This window comes from Mus musculus, chromosome 13 (genome assembly GCF_000001635.26).
Source record: "Mus musculus strain C57BL/6J chromosome 13, GRCm38.p6 C57BL/6J".
NCBI lineage: Eukaryota > Metazoa > Chordata > Mammalia > Rodentia > Muridae > Mus > Mus musculus.
This window is the reverse complement of record NC_000079.6, coordinates 109015390-109035868: the sequence shown is the minus strand read 5'-3', so window position 1 is coordinate 109035868 and position 20479 is coordinate 109015390. Positions and strand designations below refer to the sequence as shown.

Sequence of the window (20479 nt, the reverse complement as noted above, 5' to 3'; positions counted from 1 at the left end):
AGAGAATTTTTGTACATTGGTTGAAATTGTTGGAACAGATGAAGTCCTGGGTAAATGTGTACTGCTGACAGGGGCAAGAAATTCAGAGCCTTCTCTGGTCCAAGTGGTTATGAATATCCAGTGAGCCTCCATTCCAGAACAGAAAGGAATTAGCCATATATCTATAATAGATTTGCTTCAAAATGTTTCATCAGAGCTGTAGTCACGACATCACCAAGCTAGTAGTAACTCCAATGCCTATCAATCAGTGAAGATGTACATAAAACCACAGCAGTCCAGGCTACTTAATCTTTAACTTTATATGATTTCAAGCTGTTAATAAAAGGTCAATCAATGTCCAGAGTACTTGGAAAATTCTACCCTACATGGAACACTAGCAGATGGGTGGGTTCAAGCTTCTTGGTGTATCCAGTCTTAACAATCCTATTTTGTGCTCACAACAAAACACCCATACACACTCACACATACACACAGGCACACACACACACACACACACACATACACACATGCACCCATACACTAGCCCTTACTAAAGGCTAATTGGGTTCTGATCAACTTATTGAGAGTAACATGAATCTCCCCCATCCATTCTTTGATACCACGATATCATGATTCCATGATTTGGAAGGAATCCATTGTTCTAAGGGCAGCAAAGAAACATTTCTAATTTCTAACTTCTGGAATTTATATTCCTTAATTTCCTGACACCTGGTATTTAATTCAAAACTTATTTTTGTTTCCTTAGGTCATAGCAGTCCCTTCAATAACTCTCTTGTCTCTGTTTTTCTGTTCACTGGCTATTCTTCATGGCTTCTCTCGGCTGCCTTTTGGAACAAAAGTCATCTTTGTCTCTTTGTAAAATACGCATTTATTTCTTTATCATATTGCACTGAAACTTAAGTCTCTGGTTCTTCATTGAGAGAAAAACAAATTTTGAAACAACCAAAGTTCTAGGACGCTGGCATCTTAAATCCTTAAGCTCCTTGCCACTTGGGGACTCTGTTTGTTTTGAACAACACATTCAAATTTAATTAAATATGTTTAGCTCTTACCTAAGGTTTTTAATTATACACATTATCAAACTACACAGAGATGATATTAAGTACACTTCAGCATTTTGTTTTAAAAGTACATGACATTGAAATGAGAAATCAAGTTATCCACCAAACTTCTCAGATACCAACATTAATTTAGTATATCAGGAACTTAAATTAGTCTAGTGAAACTTAATTAGGAAGCCTTCCTCTTCAAGTGTGGAGGAAGCAAGGCAATTATTCTAAGATGCACCTTGTATACAGAAAAGAGTTAATTAGGGCTATGACTGTTGAATTTTAAAAGGTCAGTTTGAAAGAGGGATCCTGAACTGTCTTTTAGGGACTCCCTTCTGTAGGTTTAATTTCTCCCCACTCCTTATATGGCAGGTATGGATCTTTATGCCCAAACCATTCGTACAGACACTGTGGTTTCTGTGTCCCACCCACTTTTCTCCTGGAAGTCTGCACTGGTACCTCCTAGGCTCCTAGGAAGAAGAGAGGGTGACTACTCATAGTGGAAAATCTGGATACTGAGTTCTATGCAGGATTCCTGGTGAGGGCATTCCTGGGGAAAACCTCACTAGTGATCCATTATAACTCGTGGATGGAGCAGTCCCAATTCTACTTCGGGAGGGGACTTTTGGATGGTTACATCTGACCAGGTGTCCATGTGACCTTCTCTTGGCTGAATTTTCTTTAAAATTGATCATTGAAATAAACCATAATCATAAGAATAACTAATGTTAAAAAAGAATAACTAATGTGTTCTGGGTGATCTCCAAGACAATCAACTAGAATTGATCTTGGGACTGTCTGACGGCCTAGTGTCTGAATCCCCCTTCTCTATATCAGTGGACACCAGAGAAGCTGATTCAAATCAAGTTCAAAGCTACAGTCCTTTTACAAAGAATCCTCATATTAGGCAGCCATACTCCATTCCTGCCTGTAACACTATGAAACTACTCAATATTTATTTACACAGTTTCCTTATGTATAATTGATCAAGAAGAATATAATAATGCATATTTCCCTTTTCCACTCTAACAAAGTGAGAATTTATGATCTTCTTATTTAGCAGCAATTGATTTTACTTTCTTTTTTAAACATCACAGGGTTTGTGGACTGGTAAGTAACAGTTTAAGAAGCTAAATTCAATACTTTCAGAGTTGAATTACTAGACAAATTTCTTTTGAGCACATGCCTTTTTTCTTTTGTAAATCTGGAAAGTACCTTCCCTAGAAATGTCTTTCACCCTGCAGAGGATGAACAAGAGACCTTTATGTAGCACGAGTGATTTTTCTGGCATCTCGTAGGAAATACTTGGGAGTCTGTGTACATATGAGCTTCTAGTTTCCACTTTCTTTTCCATCCAAACTTCTTTAAGATGCAGCTAACCAGGCGAGAAGACAGTAGATATGTCCACTAGCCTCATTTCACTGTTTCATGGGCCAATATTACCATTAAAGAGTAAATTATCCATTGCCAAACAGATTAAAAAAAAAAACCATAAGAAGTACTCACTCTACCAAAGTAGGAAGGTACACGGCGCCAGACAGACTTTTGCTGACTCTATTCTAACTACTGAGGCTAAATGAAATTGATTTATTAATATCAATACTGATAAGTGCTAAAATAGCATTCAGGTAATAGCTTAGAGTGTCAGAGGCCAAATTACTAGGCTCATGAATATAATCGCATATCTTCATTTATTCTAATTACAGCATAGTATAGTCTTAATTCCAGATTCATTTTGTCTCAATGAATTATTACCTACAGTTTCTGCCTGTGTCTGCCTACGTGATAATTAATCCATTAGTTATCACTTGCTAAGAACTGTAAAAACCACTTACGGCCAGTCAACGTTCTTCTGGTACAATTTCCTTTTCCTGGAATCGTCTAAGCAGTCACCCAGTACTTTTCAACACTCTCTTGGAAAATGGTTCAACTAAACTGTCTCATCCCACACAGAGACAGATGTTACCAGAAGAAACCCTTTCATTCTTCTTCTTTTTTTGATTCAAAAACTCATTGTCCTTCTCAAATCAAACAATGTCTGCCCCAAGCAAACCCTAAAGCATCCCACATAACAATCGCCATCAACAATGTGCACTGTGGAAGCGTCACCAAAGGCACTCACCCACTTGAGTCTGCAGATGTGACGGCGATCAGAGGCAGGATTTTCAAGGGGAGGCTAGTTGGCCGAGGGATGTTCTCTGATTCGCTTCGCAAGTCTGCTTGTTCCAACTGTCTGAAGGCCAGAGGTGGAAGCTGAATGCTGCGGGAAGAAAGTCGCCGTACGAGATAGGGCTCCATTCCACGAAAAGGGTCCTCTTCTTCATTACAGGAGTGCAGTGTTTCCTCAGAGGCCTAAGGCAAAGTTAAACAAAGTCCACAGAATTAATAGGAGTCCTAGTATGTGCCATTATATAGTGACATATGTCCCTTGGGGGGAGGAGGGACAGACTTTTCTGTTCTTAAACGATTAAAATATCTTTCTCTTTTTCTGACTTCTATCTTTAAATTATTTAAATTTTATCTTTACTTTCTTTTTGAATAATTTCAAATCATGTTTGTTTTGTTTATTTGTTTGTTTATTTATTGCCTTGTTTCTACTCGTTCTCCCAGTGCTGGGATCAAACCCAGGACCTCCCATGTGCTTGGCAAATGCTTTGCCAGTGAACTACATCTATAACCTTTAATGTTCTGGTGTTTTGTTTTGTTTTGTTTTGCTTTCAATTTTGAGATAGGCTCTGTCTGACTTAGGATATCCACATATTCAATCGTACTTCATGTCCCTTCTGTCAGAGTCCTTGGAGTAACTGAGATTCCAGACATGTGCCACCATATCTGCGGAAACCCTCCCCCCACACACATGCTTTTGTTTGAGACGGGGTTTCATATAGTCTATGTTGACCTCAAACTTGCTAATTACATGAGGAGGACTGAGCTTCTGACCTGCCTGCCTTTACTTTTCCAGTTCTAAAATTTTGGTGGAGTCTTGACTACTGGGATGGAATCTTTATACATGCTAGGTAAGGATTCCACCCACCGAGCTATATCATCAGTCATATATGTGCTTGCATGCACGAGGGTGCATGTATCAAGCCCAAGATCTTTGTGCTTTGTGTCTCAGCTATGTTACTAGCCCGAATGGAAGGAACTGAGCCCAGATTTAGCCATAACACAGGCGTACCAGGAGACATAAGTTCTTAGCTGCCAACTAATGTCCAACAACACAGGTAAAGTCAGAGGTGGTAAAGCCTAAACCCAATGAGCTTCTCTATCAAATATAGTATGCTTTTGTTTGTTTGTCTGTTTGTTTTTACCCAAACTTATGATTAGCAACCAAAGAAGCTACAGGAAAAGTATAGTACTGTGGCCAGCTTAAAATAAATCAACACCGCACAATACCTCACAAGAAGGCCGCTTATTTTGAAGGTTATTGAATCAAATTGTAAGGGCTGTCCATCACAACTGGCATGCAAATCTCAATGCAAAAACACAATAAATATGAAAATAATGAAACACCAAACAGACAAAACTATGCCAAGGTTGTCTTTAGGGAACAGATCCTAAAGACATCAAGGTGGAAGAAATTCCAGAAATAAACTCAAAAGAGTGATTTTTTAAAAAAAGAGTGTTCCTGTCTAAAAGAAATGCAGGGACAAAAATGGAGGAGAGACTGAATAAATGGCAGACCACTGACAGGCACAACTTGGGATCCATTCTATGTGCAGGCACCAAATCCGAACACAATTACTGATGCTCCTGCGCTTGCAGACAGGAGCCTAGCATGGCTGTCCTCCAAGAGGACCAGCAGCTGAGACAGATGCAGATACTTAGAGCCAGCCACTAGACTGAGGGCAGGGATCCTATGGAAGAGTTAGGGGAAGAACTGAAGGTGCTGAAGTGAATAACAACCCCATAGGAAGACCAACAGTGTCAACTAACCTGGACCCCTGGGAGCTCCCAGAGACTAAGTCACCACTCATGTAATGAGCATACATGAGCTGGTTTGCAGCCCCTGGCACATGCGTAGCACAAGACTGCCTTGTCTGACCTCAGTGGGAGAGGATGCTGCTAATCCTGTAGAGACTTGATGTACCAGGGAAGGGGGATGCCTTGGGGTAAAAGGGAACACCCTCTCAGAGGCGAAGGGGAGTGGGGAATAAGATGAAGAACTCTGAGAGGGGTGCAGGGAGGAGGGGCAACGTTTGGGATGCAAATAAATAAAATAATTCGTTAAAAACAAACAAACAAAAAAGGGACCAAAAATGTTTGTCTCTTTGGTTCTATGGATTACAACTTTACCAGCTAATATCCACATATAAGCAACACATACCACATTTCCATATTTGTCTTTCTAGATCTGGGTTACTTCCTTCATGATGCCCCCCCACCTCATGTTCCATTCATTTACTTGCAAATTCCATGATGTCATTTTTATCAGTTGAGCAATATTCTATCAATGAAAATTGACTACCTTTCTTTATTCATCTGTTGAGGTTGAGGGACAGCTAAGTTTTTTCCAGTGTCTCCATATTATGAGTAGAGAAGCAGTGAATGTGCTCAATAAGCAAGTGTCTCTGTTTTGATTTGCATTCCCCTGATGACTAAAGATATTGAACATTTTGAGTGTCTCTCAGCCATTTGAGTTTCCTCTCCTGAAAATTCTCTGATCAGATCTGGGTCCCCATTTTAATTTGGTTATTTGTTTCCTTGATATCTAGTTTCTTGAGTACTTTATATACTGTGGTTATTAACTATCTATCAGGTGTATGGCTGGTAACAGTTTTTTCCATTCTATAGGCTGCTACCTTGTCGGCATGATGGAATCCTTTGTTGTGTAGCAGCTTCTTAGTTTCATGGGTCCTATTTATCAATTATTGATCTTAGTGCTTTGCTATTTTGTTGTTGTTGTTGTTGTTGTTGAGAAAGTCTTTTCCTGTGCCAATGATTTGAAGACTATTTCCCCTTTCTATCAGGTTCAGTCTATCCAATTTTATGTTGAGGTCTCTAATCCACTTTGAATTTTATTCAAGTGATAAGTCTAGATCTACTTGGACTCTTATACATGCAACCATCCAATTTGACCAGAACCATTTTTTGAAGATGCTGCTGTCTTTTTTCAGGGTAAAGTTCTGGCTTCTTTATAAAAATCAGTTGTCCATATGTGTGTGGATATATATCTGGTTCTTCAATCCAATCCCACTGATCAAGATGTCTGCTTCTGTGCCAAAACTATGCTATTTTAATTACTATAGTTCTGTAGTCCAGTTTCAGGTTTAGGATGGTGGCAATGTCAGAAATTGATATATTGTTCAGAATTGTTTTAGGTAATCTGTTTTTCTGTTTGTTTGTTTTTATATGAGACTGAGAATTGTCCTTTCAAGGTCTGTGAAGAACTGTATTGACGCTTTTGATGGAGGCTGCCTTGAATCTGTAGGTGGCTTTTGGTGGTATGTCCATTTTTAGTATATTAATCATATGGATCCATGAGCATAGGAGATCTTTCCATCCTCTGATTTCCTCTTCAATTGCTTTATTGAAAAGAAGTTTTTAATCATATAAGCCTTTTGTTTGGTTGGTTAGAGATACCCCAAGATATTTTATATTATTTAAGGCTATGTGAAAGATGCTGTTTCCCCGAGTTTGTTCTCAGTCCTTTTGTGATTTGTGTACAGAAGGGCTACTTCTACATAAACGAGGAGGCTGACACTGAGTTTCCAAGCCCTCTCTCACCACCTTCTGTGTGACAGATAATAGCATGTGGCACCATAGCAAGTTCATGACTCTTATCTTTTATTTCCTGGGTAGGACTCCACCTATAACACACATTTTCAGGTTTCTTGGCACATGTCAAAAGAAGACTTTGTGAGGAGAAATTTAAAAGTTATAAAAGAAAATCTGAGTGCCTAACAAGAATTTAAACTACACCTAGATTTTACAAATTTGGCCTATACTATCTACATGTAAAGGCAAGAAGATCTACTCTAAAATAAAAAAAAATTGAATATTTTGATTGTAGTTGAGGGAAAATATACCATGAGGAATGTAATGAGTTCTAAGGAGCTGAAAAGTCTGCTCTAGTAACATTTATTATATGTTCAAAATCATGAAGTAGTCCAATGCTGCATTGTGCTTCAGTGGAGGAGTGAGCTTCGGAATCCTTGCATTCCCACACACACTTGTGCTCCTTGAAAGTAGTTTAACCTTTTTCTACGGAAGCAACTGATTCCCCAAATAGTTCTAATGGCCTAAAAGAATCAAACGAGACCATACATGTGGGGATACTCAGAGCTGACTGCCTGCATGGCGTAAGCAATCACAAATGGCAATTTCCTTTCTTTTGAGTATTATAAGTGAAGACTCACCTAGGGAGCTAGCATCTTTCCAGAAAGTTAGCATTTTTGTTGTACATTTATACCACAGCAACTCCAGAGCATCTAGAACAAGTTTTAGAATTTTTGTTTAACTCTTTATCATATTAATATATTTAAACACATTTAACTGATTTTGCTTGTTTGTTTGTTTTTCGAGACAGGGTTTCTCTGTATAGCCCTGGCTGTCCTGGAACTCACTTTGTAGACCAGGATGGCCTTGAACTCAGAAATCTGCCTGCCTCTGCCTCCCGAGTGCTGGGAATAAATGCGTGTGCCACCACGCCCGGCTTCTTAACTGATTTTTTAATTAAAAAAAAAAACTGAGATAATTCCTTCTGAGACTGAGATAATAGTACTTACATCTCAGGATCTTGTCCTGTCCCAGATATGAAGCTTGTAGGGCACAAACATCTAACACTCAAAATAATTACAGCTATCATCATTAGAAGCCAAGAAAATCCCCTGGAATTTCAAATATTTTTGAATGGAATTCAAAAATAACACAGTAGCCAAAACTAAAATAAAGGGTTCATTTATTACAAACCCTACATATAAAGCTTTGGATTTTAAAAGTCTTTTCTTTGAGGTGTATAATATTATCAAAAAACAATGTTAACAACAATAATGTCAAACTAATATTTACTGAGTATTTATCAAATGGTGCTATATTTCACATAAGCTTCCTTGAATTTGCACAAAAATCCCGAGATAGCACTCCTTTTCTCACTTTATGCATAAATATTAGATATATACACATGCACACATATACCCATATATATATATACACATATATATATATACACACACACATACACATATGCATACATACATATATACATACATAGGTACATATATATGTATACAGTATATGACAAGTGTGTGTGTATATATATATATATACATATATATATATACATATATATATGTACATGATAGTGTGTATTTATACTTATATCCATAAATTATATTTTGTATACATTTACTGTGCTTACACAGTATATGAGAGTGTATACATATACATATATATGTGTGTATATGTATATATGTATATGACAGTGTATATTTGTACTTGAATTTATAAAGTATATTTATATACACACTGTCATATATTGTCCAAACAACTCTATGACAAAGTAAAGTCAAAACTGCCTTGCCTTTCTTGGATATTTTAACTATGGGATTTCAAATTTCATATACAGAGAAATACTATCTTCTCAAAAAACTAGAATGGCTGATCATGCTAAAATTCAAAATCCAACCCCAAAGCTCTTTTAATTAAATATGAGACTCAACATTACTGTGCAACACTACCTTAATAGGCACAGTTACTGATATTTTGTATACTGCTAGAAAAGAACACTGAGTGACCACAGCTTCATAAACCTCACACTCATTTTAAAAAGTGAACTAAGCCAAGAACAGGCCTACATAAACCATTGGAATTAATGACAGCTTATGGTTAAATCAGGAGATAGAAATTCTTTTTTTTTCTTTTTGGGTTTTTTGAGACAGGGTTTCTCTGTATAGCCCTGGCTGTCCTGGAACTCACTCTGTATAACAGGCTGGCCTCAAACTCGGGAATCCACCTGCCTTTGCCTCCCAAGTGTTGGGATTAAAGGCATGCGCCACCACTGCCCAATGAGATAGAAATTTTTAAGTCCCACTAAGACACTAATGATAAGTGGCAACCAACAGATTGGGAAAAGATCTTTACCAATCCTACATCCAACAGAGGGCTAATATCCAATATATATGAAGAACTCAAGAAGTTAGACTCCAGAGAACCAAATAACCCTATTAAAAAATGGGGCACAGAACTAAACAAAGAATTCTCAACTGAGGAATACCGAATGGCTGAGAAACATCTAAAGAAATTTTCAGCATCCTTAGTCATCAGGGGAATGCAAATCAAAACAACCCTGAGATTCTATCTCACACCAGTCAGAATAGTTAAGATCAACTCAGGTGACAGCAGATGCTGGCGAGGATGTGGAGAAAGAGGAACACTCCTCCACTGCTGGTGGGATTGCAAGCTGGTACAACCACTCTGGAAATCAGTTTGGCGGTTCCTCAGAAAATTAGACATAGTACTACTACCTGAAGACCCAGCAACACCACTCCTGGGCACATACCCAGAAAATACTCCAACATGTGATAAGAACACATGCTCCACTATGTTCATAACAGCCTTATTTATAATAGCCAGGAGCTGGAAAGAACCCAGATGTCCCTCAACAGAGGAATGGATACAGAAAATGTGATACATTTACACAATGGAGTACTACTCAGCTATTACAAACAATGAATTTATGAAACTTTTATGCAATGGATGGATCTGGAGGATATCATCCTGAGTGAGGTAACCCAATCACATAAGAACACACATGATATGCACTCACTGAGAAGTGGATATTAGCCAAGAAGCTTGAAATACCCAAGATACAATTCACAAACCACGTGAAACTCACAAAGAAGGAAGACCAAAGTGTGGATACTTTGGTCCTTTATATAAGGGGGAACAGAATACCCATAGGAAGAGATAGAGAGACAAAGTGTGGCTCAGAGACTGAAGGAAACGGCATCCAGAAGCTGACCCATCTGGGGATCCATCTCATATACAGTCACCAAATCCAGACACCATTTTGGATACCAACAAGTACTTGATGACAGGAGCCTGATATAGCTGTCTCCTGAGAGGCTCTACCAGTGCCTGTCAAATGGTATATGCTCTCAGCCTGTCATTGGACTGAGCACAGGGTCCCCATTGGAGGAACTAAAGAAAGGACCCAAGGAGCTGAAGGGGTTTGCAGCCCCATAGGAAGAAAAACAATATGAACCAACCAGTATCCCCAGAGCTCCCAGAGACTAAACCAGCAACTAAAGAGTATACATGGAAGTATACATAAGCTCCAGCCGTATATGTAGCAGAGGATGGCCTGTCACTCATCAGTGGGAGGAGAGGCCCTTGGTCCTGTGAAGCCTCAATGCTCAGTGTAGGGGAATGCCTGTCAGTTTAAAGCCATCTATATAGATTTTATTTTTATACTAAAAAAAAAAAAACCCAAAGAAGTTGATGTTGATGTTAACATCTTATTTCTTACTTAAAACACTGTATAGCATGAGGCCTTTTCACACAACAGAACAATATTTTTCAATTATGCTTTGAAAGTAAAAATAATAAGAGTTTATCAACTACAAGGTGGAACGCTCAATTACCTTATTTTGGAAAGCTAACTACTAGAGTCATATGAATATTATTGTTCCCAAAACGACACTTTGTAAGTAGTGGGAAGATAATATTTCCAATATTTCTAAGCCATCACTTCTCCAAAGTTCTTCTGTGAGAATGAATCCCAGAGTGTATGTGCAAATATCAAGGACCTCTTTCACATTTGCCCAATCACTGTCTTCATGACCAGAGCCTGTGAATAAAAGTAATTAATAATCTAGACTCATATGTGCACTTACATTGGAGAAACAATGTTTTAACAGCTTAGAATAGTCTAATAGGATCATTTGGCACAGATCCAGCTACAAAGACATTTATCACAGCTCATTCATAGTAACGAATACTGAGTGTATTATAATTGCTTCTCTGAAGAGCTGGCTTAACAAATGTTGGTATGCAAAGTGATAGAATACTGGGGGGGCTGTTAAAATACTGCAGAAGAATTTATGAAAATAGGATTATTGTATAATGCTGAGTGAGAAGAGAGCATAGAGTTATCTTCATGTTCATAAAATAATCAAATCCAAAAATTAAGCAGTCATATAGTCATAGTAAATTCTGGAAGGGTATATCTAAACTCCTTGGGAGTTATTATTGGTAATGCTCTTGTTTTTTATCTTTCTTAATTATTAGTTTTTAAAAATAATAAAATTTCACTTCTAAACAATAAAAGTCAAAATAAAATGAAACATTCACTTTTTAAAATTATTTATTTCTGAGATAATATAGTTGCATCATTTTTTCCTTTTCTTTCCTCTCTGGAAAGCTTCTCACAAATATTCCTTGCTCTCTTTAAGAATCTTTCCCTCTTTATTTTATTAGTTGTTATTACACAGACAGACACATATATGTATATGTGTATGATACACAATATATATGTAATATGTAATTATGTGTGTATATATGTATGTGTGTATACACACATGCATATATATATATATGTATATATACACACACACACACATAAATACACATAATTACATATTACAAATTCCTTTGTTGCCTAGAGTTATTTCCATAGAGTTGAAGCCACCTAGACTTTCCCTATCCACATTAATGTGGCCATTATTGTTATCTTTGCTCACTTGATGTTTAGGTAGTCATGTTGGTGAGACAACATTCACTGTTAATGGTACTTAGAAATACCCCAGAATTAGCTTCAGGACGTTTACAATTAAAAGACAGAAAACTGGGAAACATTTGAGAGAATTTAACATGAATCTCTTAGATGACAATAAAATAAATTTTCTATGGTAATTAACTAACATTCATTGAATAGTTAGCAGACAAGTAATTTTAACACAACTCTCTTTACTGTGAGAATAAGCACATTTCAAGAAGTTATACTTGAAACAATTCTGTAATAATTGCTGCTTAGTATGGGTTAGCATTAAATGCATTATTACTCACTATTACTTCCAGTTTTGCATGCTTTCATTTTCAATTTGTTTGTTGTTCTTTTTCCTTTAAAAGTATGTAACAAACCTGTGATCCATCCAATAGCTGACTGTGAGCATCCACTTCTGTGTTTGCTAGGCCTCGGCATAGTCTCATAAGAGACAGCTATATCAGGGTCCTTTCAGCAAAATCTTGCTAGTGTATGCAATGGTGTCAGCGTTTGGAGGCTGACTATAGGATGGATCCCTGGGTATGGCAGTCTCTAGATGTTCCATCCTTTCATCTCAGCTCCAAACTTTGTCTCTGTAACTCCTTCCATGGGTGTTTTATTCCCAATTCTAAGCAGGGGCAAAGTGTCCACATTTTGGTCTTCATTCTTCTTGAGTTTCATGTGTTTTGCAGATTGAGGAGCTAGAGAAAGTACCCAAGGAGCTAAAGGAGTCTGCAACCCTATAGGTGGAACAACAATATGAACTAACCAGTACCCCCCCCACACACACACACCCCAGAGCTCATGTTTCTAGCTGCATATGTATCAGAAGATGGCCTAGTTGGCCATCATTGGAAAGAGAGGCCCATCAGTCTTGCAAACTTTATATGCCTCAGTACAGGGGAACGCCAGGGTCAAGAAGTGGGAGTGGGGGGGAGGTAGTAGGGGGGAGGGTATGGGGGGACTTTTGGGCTAGCATTGGAAATGTAAATGAAGAAAATACCTAATTAAAAAAAGGTATGTAGCAAACCATTTGCCTTTATCATATATCACATATATGTGTGTGTGTTTATAAAAGTAATAAAAAATTTTGTAGCTGCTGATAATCTAATAATCTTGAAGATTTATTTTATAAAGTCATAAAAATTAAGTTTTACATGGAAAATCTTCCTTTAAATATTGTGATTTGCATATGAATGCCTCACCCATCTCTCTCTCTGTCTCTCTCTCTCTGTCTCTCTGTCTGTCTCTCCCTCTCTCTCTCTCTCTCTCTCTCTCTCTCTCTCTCTCACACACACACACACACACACACACACACACCCCAACTCATGTCCTGAAAGTATGGCTCCCACCTGGTGGCATTGTTGATGCAATTGGAATGCAACTCGTAAGTTTATAAATGGATGAATCTGTTGGTGAGTCATACTAAATTGGTGCTTAGGTCACCAATTGTCCAGGGTCCATCTGTCTCCCCATCCCAGTTCTGGGGACAGAAATGTATACTAACTGTATTCCCTTTGATAGCCTGGAAGCATGGCTATATCTGAAGGGAGGGGAGCATGCTAACACAATCTCTGTATCCCTGCCACACAGCCAGGGGCTGGGAAGAAAACATGTTAACTAAACCTTGTTGAAGGAGTGAATTAGTCATGTAGATATACAGAATATAGATCCCAGTTTCAACTGTAAATTTTGGGAAATTGAGTAATAGTATTTGATATTTCATAAGTACTAATATGTTAGGTGAGAAGCTTGCGCACATAAACAAGAATTTCTTTGAAATTTTCAGCTATCCAGATTGCTTTAATCTATTCTTGAGTCAAATATACTTAGCCATCTGCTTCACATCTGTGTATTCAACCATGGTAGGAAATAATATTTAAAAATCACCCATATTGAACATATAAAATATGTTGCTTGTCATTAATCTCTGATCATTATATATGTATTTATATGAGATTTATAATGCAGTATATGCTATACATAGTAGATATGATCCAAAGTATATGGGAGACTTTGCATGGCTTATAAGTATCTACTATGCCATCTGAAGAATTATTATCTATTTTTCTTTTATTTTTGATATTATAATATAATCAAAGCATTTTTACCTCCCCTTTCTTCCCTCCAAATGCTCCCATACAGTGGTCTCCTTTGCTCCCTTTCAAATTCATGGCTTTTTTTCCCACTAATTGTTGTTACATGCATATATATATATATACACTTAAATATAACCTGTTCAATCTACAGAATGCTACATGCATGCACCACCTCTTCAGAGATGACCATTTAGCATTGGATAGCTAACTGGTATGTTCTTTCCCATGGAAGATTATTTCTGCCATCCTCAGTATTACTTACTTGCCTATAGGGTTGATACCTTATGGTCTTTTTCGTGGTCTTTCTACTTATACTTTATCATATATGTTTTTATTTTTATCTATGTGTGTGTGGTGAGTGTATTTTTTTTATATTTATATGTGCTTGTGGTCACCAAAAGGGCTCTATTTACACCAAAGCAGTAGTGACAGATGGCTATATACCACCCTAGGTGAGTACTGGGAACTGATCTTGAGTCTTCTAGAAGAGCTCTAAGGACTCGTAACCATTGACCCTCTGGTTCCCTACTAAGCCACTTTAAGAATGGGGTTTAAGCATCTGCAGATTTTGGCATTTACAAGGGGTCCTAAGCTCAATCATCTGTGTACGTGAGAGACACCTGTGAGTGGACACAGTGATGATTATTTCCACCCTAATTATAAAATAAGAATGAAAAGTTTCAGACCCCCAGCACTCCTGGGGGACTCATGCTAGAGCTCTGAGAAGGTTGGCTTGTTAAACCAATGGGCAGCTTTCAGAAGGACAACTTAAGATGAGAGTAACCGTTTACTCAATTCCTGCATTACATTCCTTTCTTCCTGTCAAATTCATTTCTTGCATGACAAATTCTGCAAGAGTAATATTTGCCTTAAACTCAATATATGGGAAAAATAAGACAATTTTGAAACTCAAATAAACTCCTAAAGGATTAGGATCCAGTTTAACAGGTCAGGTTAACTGAACTCAAGACCATGTTTGGAATCGAAGTAAAAAGTAACAGTGGTAGATTGCCTCTACCTGCCATTCTTTTATAGCTCAAGAAAATCCTTTATTATATATCAAAGTAATAATTGAGAAGCATCAATAAAATTCAGTCAGCCTGCTAAATTTTCTCTTTTTCTCATTACTGATTATATATGGTTTTTCTTTAAATACTACTATTACCCAAATAACTCCATAGAAAACTGACAAGTCAAAGCAATAGACATAAATAACTAAAACAGAGGTTTTCAACTTCTAGGTTGTGACCCCTTTGAAGGTAGCATATCAAATATTCTGTATATCAGGTATTTACACAGAGATTCAAAATTACAGTTATGAAGTAGCAACAAAATAATTTTATGGTTGGGGATCACCACAACATGAGGAATTGTATTAAAGGATCATAGCATTAAGAAGGCTGAAAACCACCAATCTAAAGCCTTTTTCTAGTGAAAAAGACATTGTGCTGAGTTGGCACAATGCATTTTCAAATGAATATCTGCATACCAATGTAGAAAATGCACTTGTAGCCTGAACTGCTCAGATTAATACAAGGGGGCCAGATAGCTCTCTAGCATCCACGGAGCTCTACTCAAACATATAGAGATAGAAACACTGGCATTTTCTAAATTCATTCCCTGTAACTCTCCAAAACTTCCAAAAATTTTTCCTTAAAGGAATAAAATGCATTTCTCATTCAATAATATTCTCATTAATAATAAAGTCTATCTGTAACTCTAGAATTCAATTAACCTTCTGTAAATAGCACTGCACTTTACTGTCTGACACTGAAAAATGAAGTTGATTTTATTTTGTAGATGGAAAAATGTTGAAGGAAAGACATGGCTAACTCCCAATTATTTACTACAAGATGGTGTAGAGTAATAGAATCACTCTTGTAGGAAATACCATTTGTTGTTGGGTTTTTATTTTATTTTATTAATATTTGGTCCTTAGGTCATGTCTTCCTAGAAACCTAGGTTAATTGCCAGCCAGCTTATTCTCATGGTGCTACGTGGGAAAAGAAAATCTATCTCTTGAGGAATGACTTATCAAAACACAATCTTAACAGAAATACAAAGAATCTACTGTGCTTGCTTTTAATTAAAAAATGACCAATAAAATATTATTATAAGTGTGAGGTTAAGAAAAAGCTAAGATCACCAACTAAATAAGAAAGTATTTATAATAATAAGCCAGGTCTAGAAATCTAAGATAAAGGGACAAAAACTAGGGTATGCAAATGAGAAGAAGCGACAGAGAAAGTTCAGTTCCTCTACTAAGAGAGCTGGAGTAATACTCTTGCTCTTAGCTTAAGTGTCCACATCATTGTCTATTATTTCCACGATCAATTATGAATAAAAGGATACATATATTAAGCCTATAGCCATGTTTATTAGTATTAGAACTTTAAAAATAGCAACATAAGATATAATCAATCCCTTCTTTAGCCAATTTGTGTTTGTTGGACCCTATGCCATATCCAGACAGCTGCTTGGTCTCCAGAAAAACTTTATGAAATACCAGTATTTTCCTGTTTTTCAGATCTGGAAAATGAGGTATATAGAGAGGTTAGACTGTCCATAGTCACCCAATTTGTAAAAGTGAAAGCCTGATTTTGAAACTGAGTTTTATATCACAGTAAGGTGGTATAAACTAAAATGCAATGGTGCAACTCCTTTTTCATGAGATTCTAACCAATCTTAAGACCATAATGCAAAGAACCAAATTTAAAATGTGATAGTAAGTTTTTAGCTCTGAGCCCCATTTTTTAATGGGGTTATTTGATTTTCTGGAGTCCACCTTCTTGAGTTCTTTATATATATTGGATATTAGTCCACTATCTGATTTAGAATAGGTAAAGATCCTTTACCAATCTGTTGGTGGCCTTTTTGTCTTATTGATGGTGTCTTTTGCCTTACAGAAGCTTTGCAATTTCATGAGGTCCCATTTGTCAATCCTCGATCTTACAGCACAAGCCATTGCTGTTCTATTCAGGAATTTTCCCCCTGTGCCCATATCTTCGAGGCTTTTCCCCACTTTCTCCTCTATAAGTTTCAGTGTCTCTGGTTTTATGTGGAGCTCCTTGATCCACTTAGATTTGACCTTAGTACAAGGAGATAGGAATGGATCAGTTCACATTCTTCTCCATGATAACCACCAGTTGTGCCAGCACCATTTGTTGAAAATGCTGTCTTTTTTCCACTGGATGGTTTTAGCTCCCTTGTCAAAGATCAAGTGACCATAGGTGTGTGGGTTAATTTCTGGGTCTTCAATTTTATTCCATTGGTCTACTTGTCTGTCTCTATACCAGTACCATGCAGTTTTTATCACAATTGCAATGTAGTACAGCTTTAGGTCAGGCATGGTGATTCCACCAGAGGTTCTTTTATCCTTGAGAAGAGTTTTTGCTATCCTAGGTTTTTTGTTATTCCCCATGAATTGGCAGATTTCTCTTTTAATTCGTTGAAGAATTGAGTTGGAATTTTGATGGGAATTGCATTGAATCTGTAGATTGCTTTTGGCAAGATAGCCATTTTTACTATATTGATCCTGCCACAGTCCATGAGCATGGGAGATCTTTCCATCTTCTGAGATCTTCTTTAATTTCTTTCTTCAGAGACTTGAAGTTCTTATCATACAGATCTTTCACTTCCTTAGTTAGAGTCACGCCAAGGTATTTTATATTATTTGTGACTATTGAGAAGGGTGTTGTTTCCCTAATTTCTTCCTCAGCCTGTTTATTCTTTGTGTAGAGAAAGGCCGTTGACTTGTTTGAGTTAATTTTATACCCAGCTACTTCACCAAAGCTGTTTATCAGGTTTAGGAGTTCTCTGGTGGAATTTTTAGGGTCACTTATATATACTATCATATCATCTGCAAAAAGTGATATTTTGACTTCTTCTGTTCCAATTTGTATCTTCTTGATCTCCTTTCTCACCTGAGGAATACCAAATGGCTGAGAAACACCTGAAAAAATGTTCAGCATCCTTAATCATCAGGGAAATGCAAATCAAAGCAACCCTGAGATTCTATCTCACATCAGTCAGAATGGCTAAGATCAAAAATTCAGGTGACAGCAGATGCTGGCAAGGATGTGGAGAAAGAGGAACACTATTCCACTGTTGGTGGGATTGCAAGCTTGTACAACCACTCTGGAAATCAGTCTGGCGGTTCCTCAGAATATTGGACATAGTACTACCTGAGGATCCCGTAATACCTCTCCTGGGCATATATCCAGAAGATGTTCCAACTAGTAAGAAAGACACATGCTCCACTATGTTCATAGCAGCCTTATTTATAATAGCAAGAAGCTGGAAAGAACCCAGATGCCCCTCAACAGAGGAATGGATAAAAAAATGTGGTACATTTACATAATGGAGTACTATTCAGCTATTAAAAAGAATGAATTTATGAAATTCCTAGGCAAATGGTTGGACCTGGCAGGCATTATCCTGAGTGAGGTAACCCAATTACAAAAGAACTCAAATGATATGTACTCACTGATAAGTGGGTATTAGCCCAGAAACTTAGAATACCCAAGATATAAGTTACAATTTGAAAAACACATGAAACTCAAGAAGAACGAAGACCAAAGTATGGACACTTTGCCCCTTCTTAGAATTGGGAACAAAGCACCCATGGAAGGAGTTACAGAGTCAAAGTTTGTAGCTGAGACAAAAAGATGGACCATCTAGAGACTGCCATATCCAGGGATCCATCCTATAATCAGCCTCCAAATGTTGACACCATTGCATACACTAGCAAGATTTTGCTGAAAGGACCCTGATATAGCTGTCTCTTGTGAGACTATGTTGGGGCCTAGCAAACACATAAGTGGATGCTCACAGTCAGCTATTGATGGATCACAGGGACCCCAATGGAAGAGCTAGAGAAATTACCAAGGAGCTAAAGGGATCTGCAACCCTATAGGTGGAACAACATTATGAACTAACTAGTACCCTGGAGCTCTTGACTCTAGCTGCATATGTATCAAAAGATGGCCTTGACGGCCATCACTGGAAAGAGAGGCCCATTGGACATGCAAACTTTATATGCCCCAGTACAGGGGAATGCCAGGGCCAAAAAGTGGGAGTGGGTGGGTAGGGGAGTGTGGGGGGGAGTGTATGGGGGACTTTTGGGATAGCATTGGAAATGTAAATGAGGAAAATACCTAATTAAAAAATATATATAAATAAAATGTGACAGTAAGTTTTTAAGCCTTGGTCTGAGACATGAGTTCTGATCTGACTCAGTTGTAGTTTTCCTCATCTATGGTCTGGTACCAGACCTCCCTGCCCATGCTCCATCCTCTCTGATGCATCATGGGCCAGTAAGACACTAGAAAGACTCATATACATCCACAAACATGGTAATGAGTCAGTGAGAAACCCTGAGGTGGACTCTTGTAATAATCCAGATCTATAGAATAAAATCCTTAGCAAAATACTCCAGTACATGGAAAGGTCCATTCATGGGAATTTAAGTGACGTTCAGTGTATGCAAATGAATAATTGTGATACACTATAATGACAGAAATTATTTAGTTGTTTTCTTATTTTGGGGACAACATACCAGATAGAAACTATGTAAGAGAGGAAGATATATTTTGGCTCATGGTTTCAGGAGAATTTTAGTTTATCAAAAGGGAAAATTATGATGAGGTGATTCTAAGTATATGGGAATATGTGACAGAGGACCTCACATGTCAGCTAGACCATGAACTGAAACAGAGATGGATATAGTTTATGTATTCTGTCCTAGTGAGCTATCTCTACCACTTCCCAAAGGTTCCACAACCTCTTAAAATAGCACCATTGATTAGAGATGAGATGCTCAAAGCTAGTGTTACAGCTGTGAGGGGAAAGGTATTCTGGCAGTTAGGAGCAAAGGAATACCACAAAGGCACACAGCAAAATAAACCCCACACAAGAGATTTATTGGGGGAAACACAGGAGGCTGTCTCCCTCTTGTCAGGAAAGAAACAGCAAAGAACTTAGTGGAAGGTAGGGTTTATATAGGATTTCATGGAAGGTGGAACTTTCCAGGGTGGCCTGGGATAGGTGCAAGTTTGTGGCCTGATCTTGGAGCAAGCTCAGGGATTGGCGAGATTTTATGGTTGAACCTTGGGCTGGTTTTCTCTGTAGGGTGGAGCTTGGCTGCCTGCATCTAAGAGTAGATGTAGATGTAGAGTAGAGTCGTCTGGGGGCAGGGCCTGGATACTCCTGCCTGAGGGAGCTTACACTCAAACATATGGACCTTTTAGGTATATTGTACATGTCATAGTAAGATGATAAGAAAGAAAATTATGTGATTTGTGATTATTTCAACATATGCAGAAAAGCATGTAACAAATGTAGACATGTTTCTTTAAGAATTTCATCATGTATGCAATAAAATATGATCATATACATCCCCTTCAAAATCTTTCTATTTTGTCTTTTAACATGTCTTTCACCCAGTTTAATGGTCCCCTTTTTTGGGGGTGGGCAGGAGTAGCTGACTGGTTTCAGTTAATGATGCTGGTACATGCATGGGTGTGGGCTTACTTACTGAATCCAAACCAAGGGAAACATACTAATAGCTAATTCTTCAAGGAAGAACAATTCTGGCACATGCCAATAGCTTTTCAATAAGGGTGGGG

At 37.7% G+C, this 20479-nt stretch overlaps 1 protein-coding gene across 1 annotated transcript in view; it reads right to left on the bottom strand.

Moving 5' to 3' along the window:
* Pde4d (phosphodiesterase 4D, cAMP specific) overlaps nucleotides 1–20479 on the bottom strand; it is a 1301793-nt gene that overhangs the window by 920101 nt on the left and 361213 nt on the right. Inside the window, exon 3 of the mRNA NM_011056.3 lies at nucleotides 3172–3401. Within this exon, the coding sequence (NP_035186.1) occupies nucleotides 3172–3401 (230 nt within the window). The remainder of the gene's footprint in view (nucleotides 1–3171; nucleotides 3402–20479) is intronic.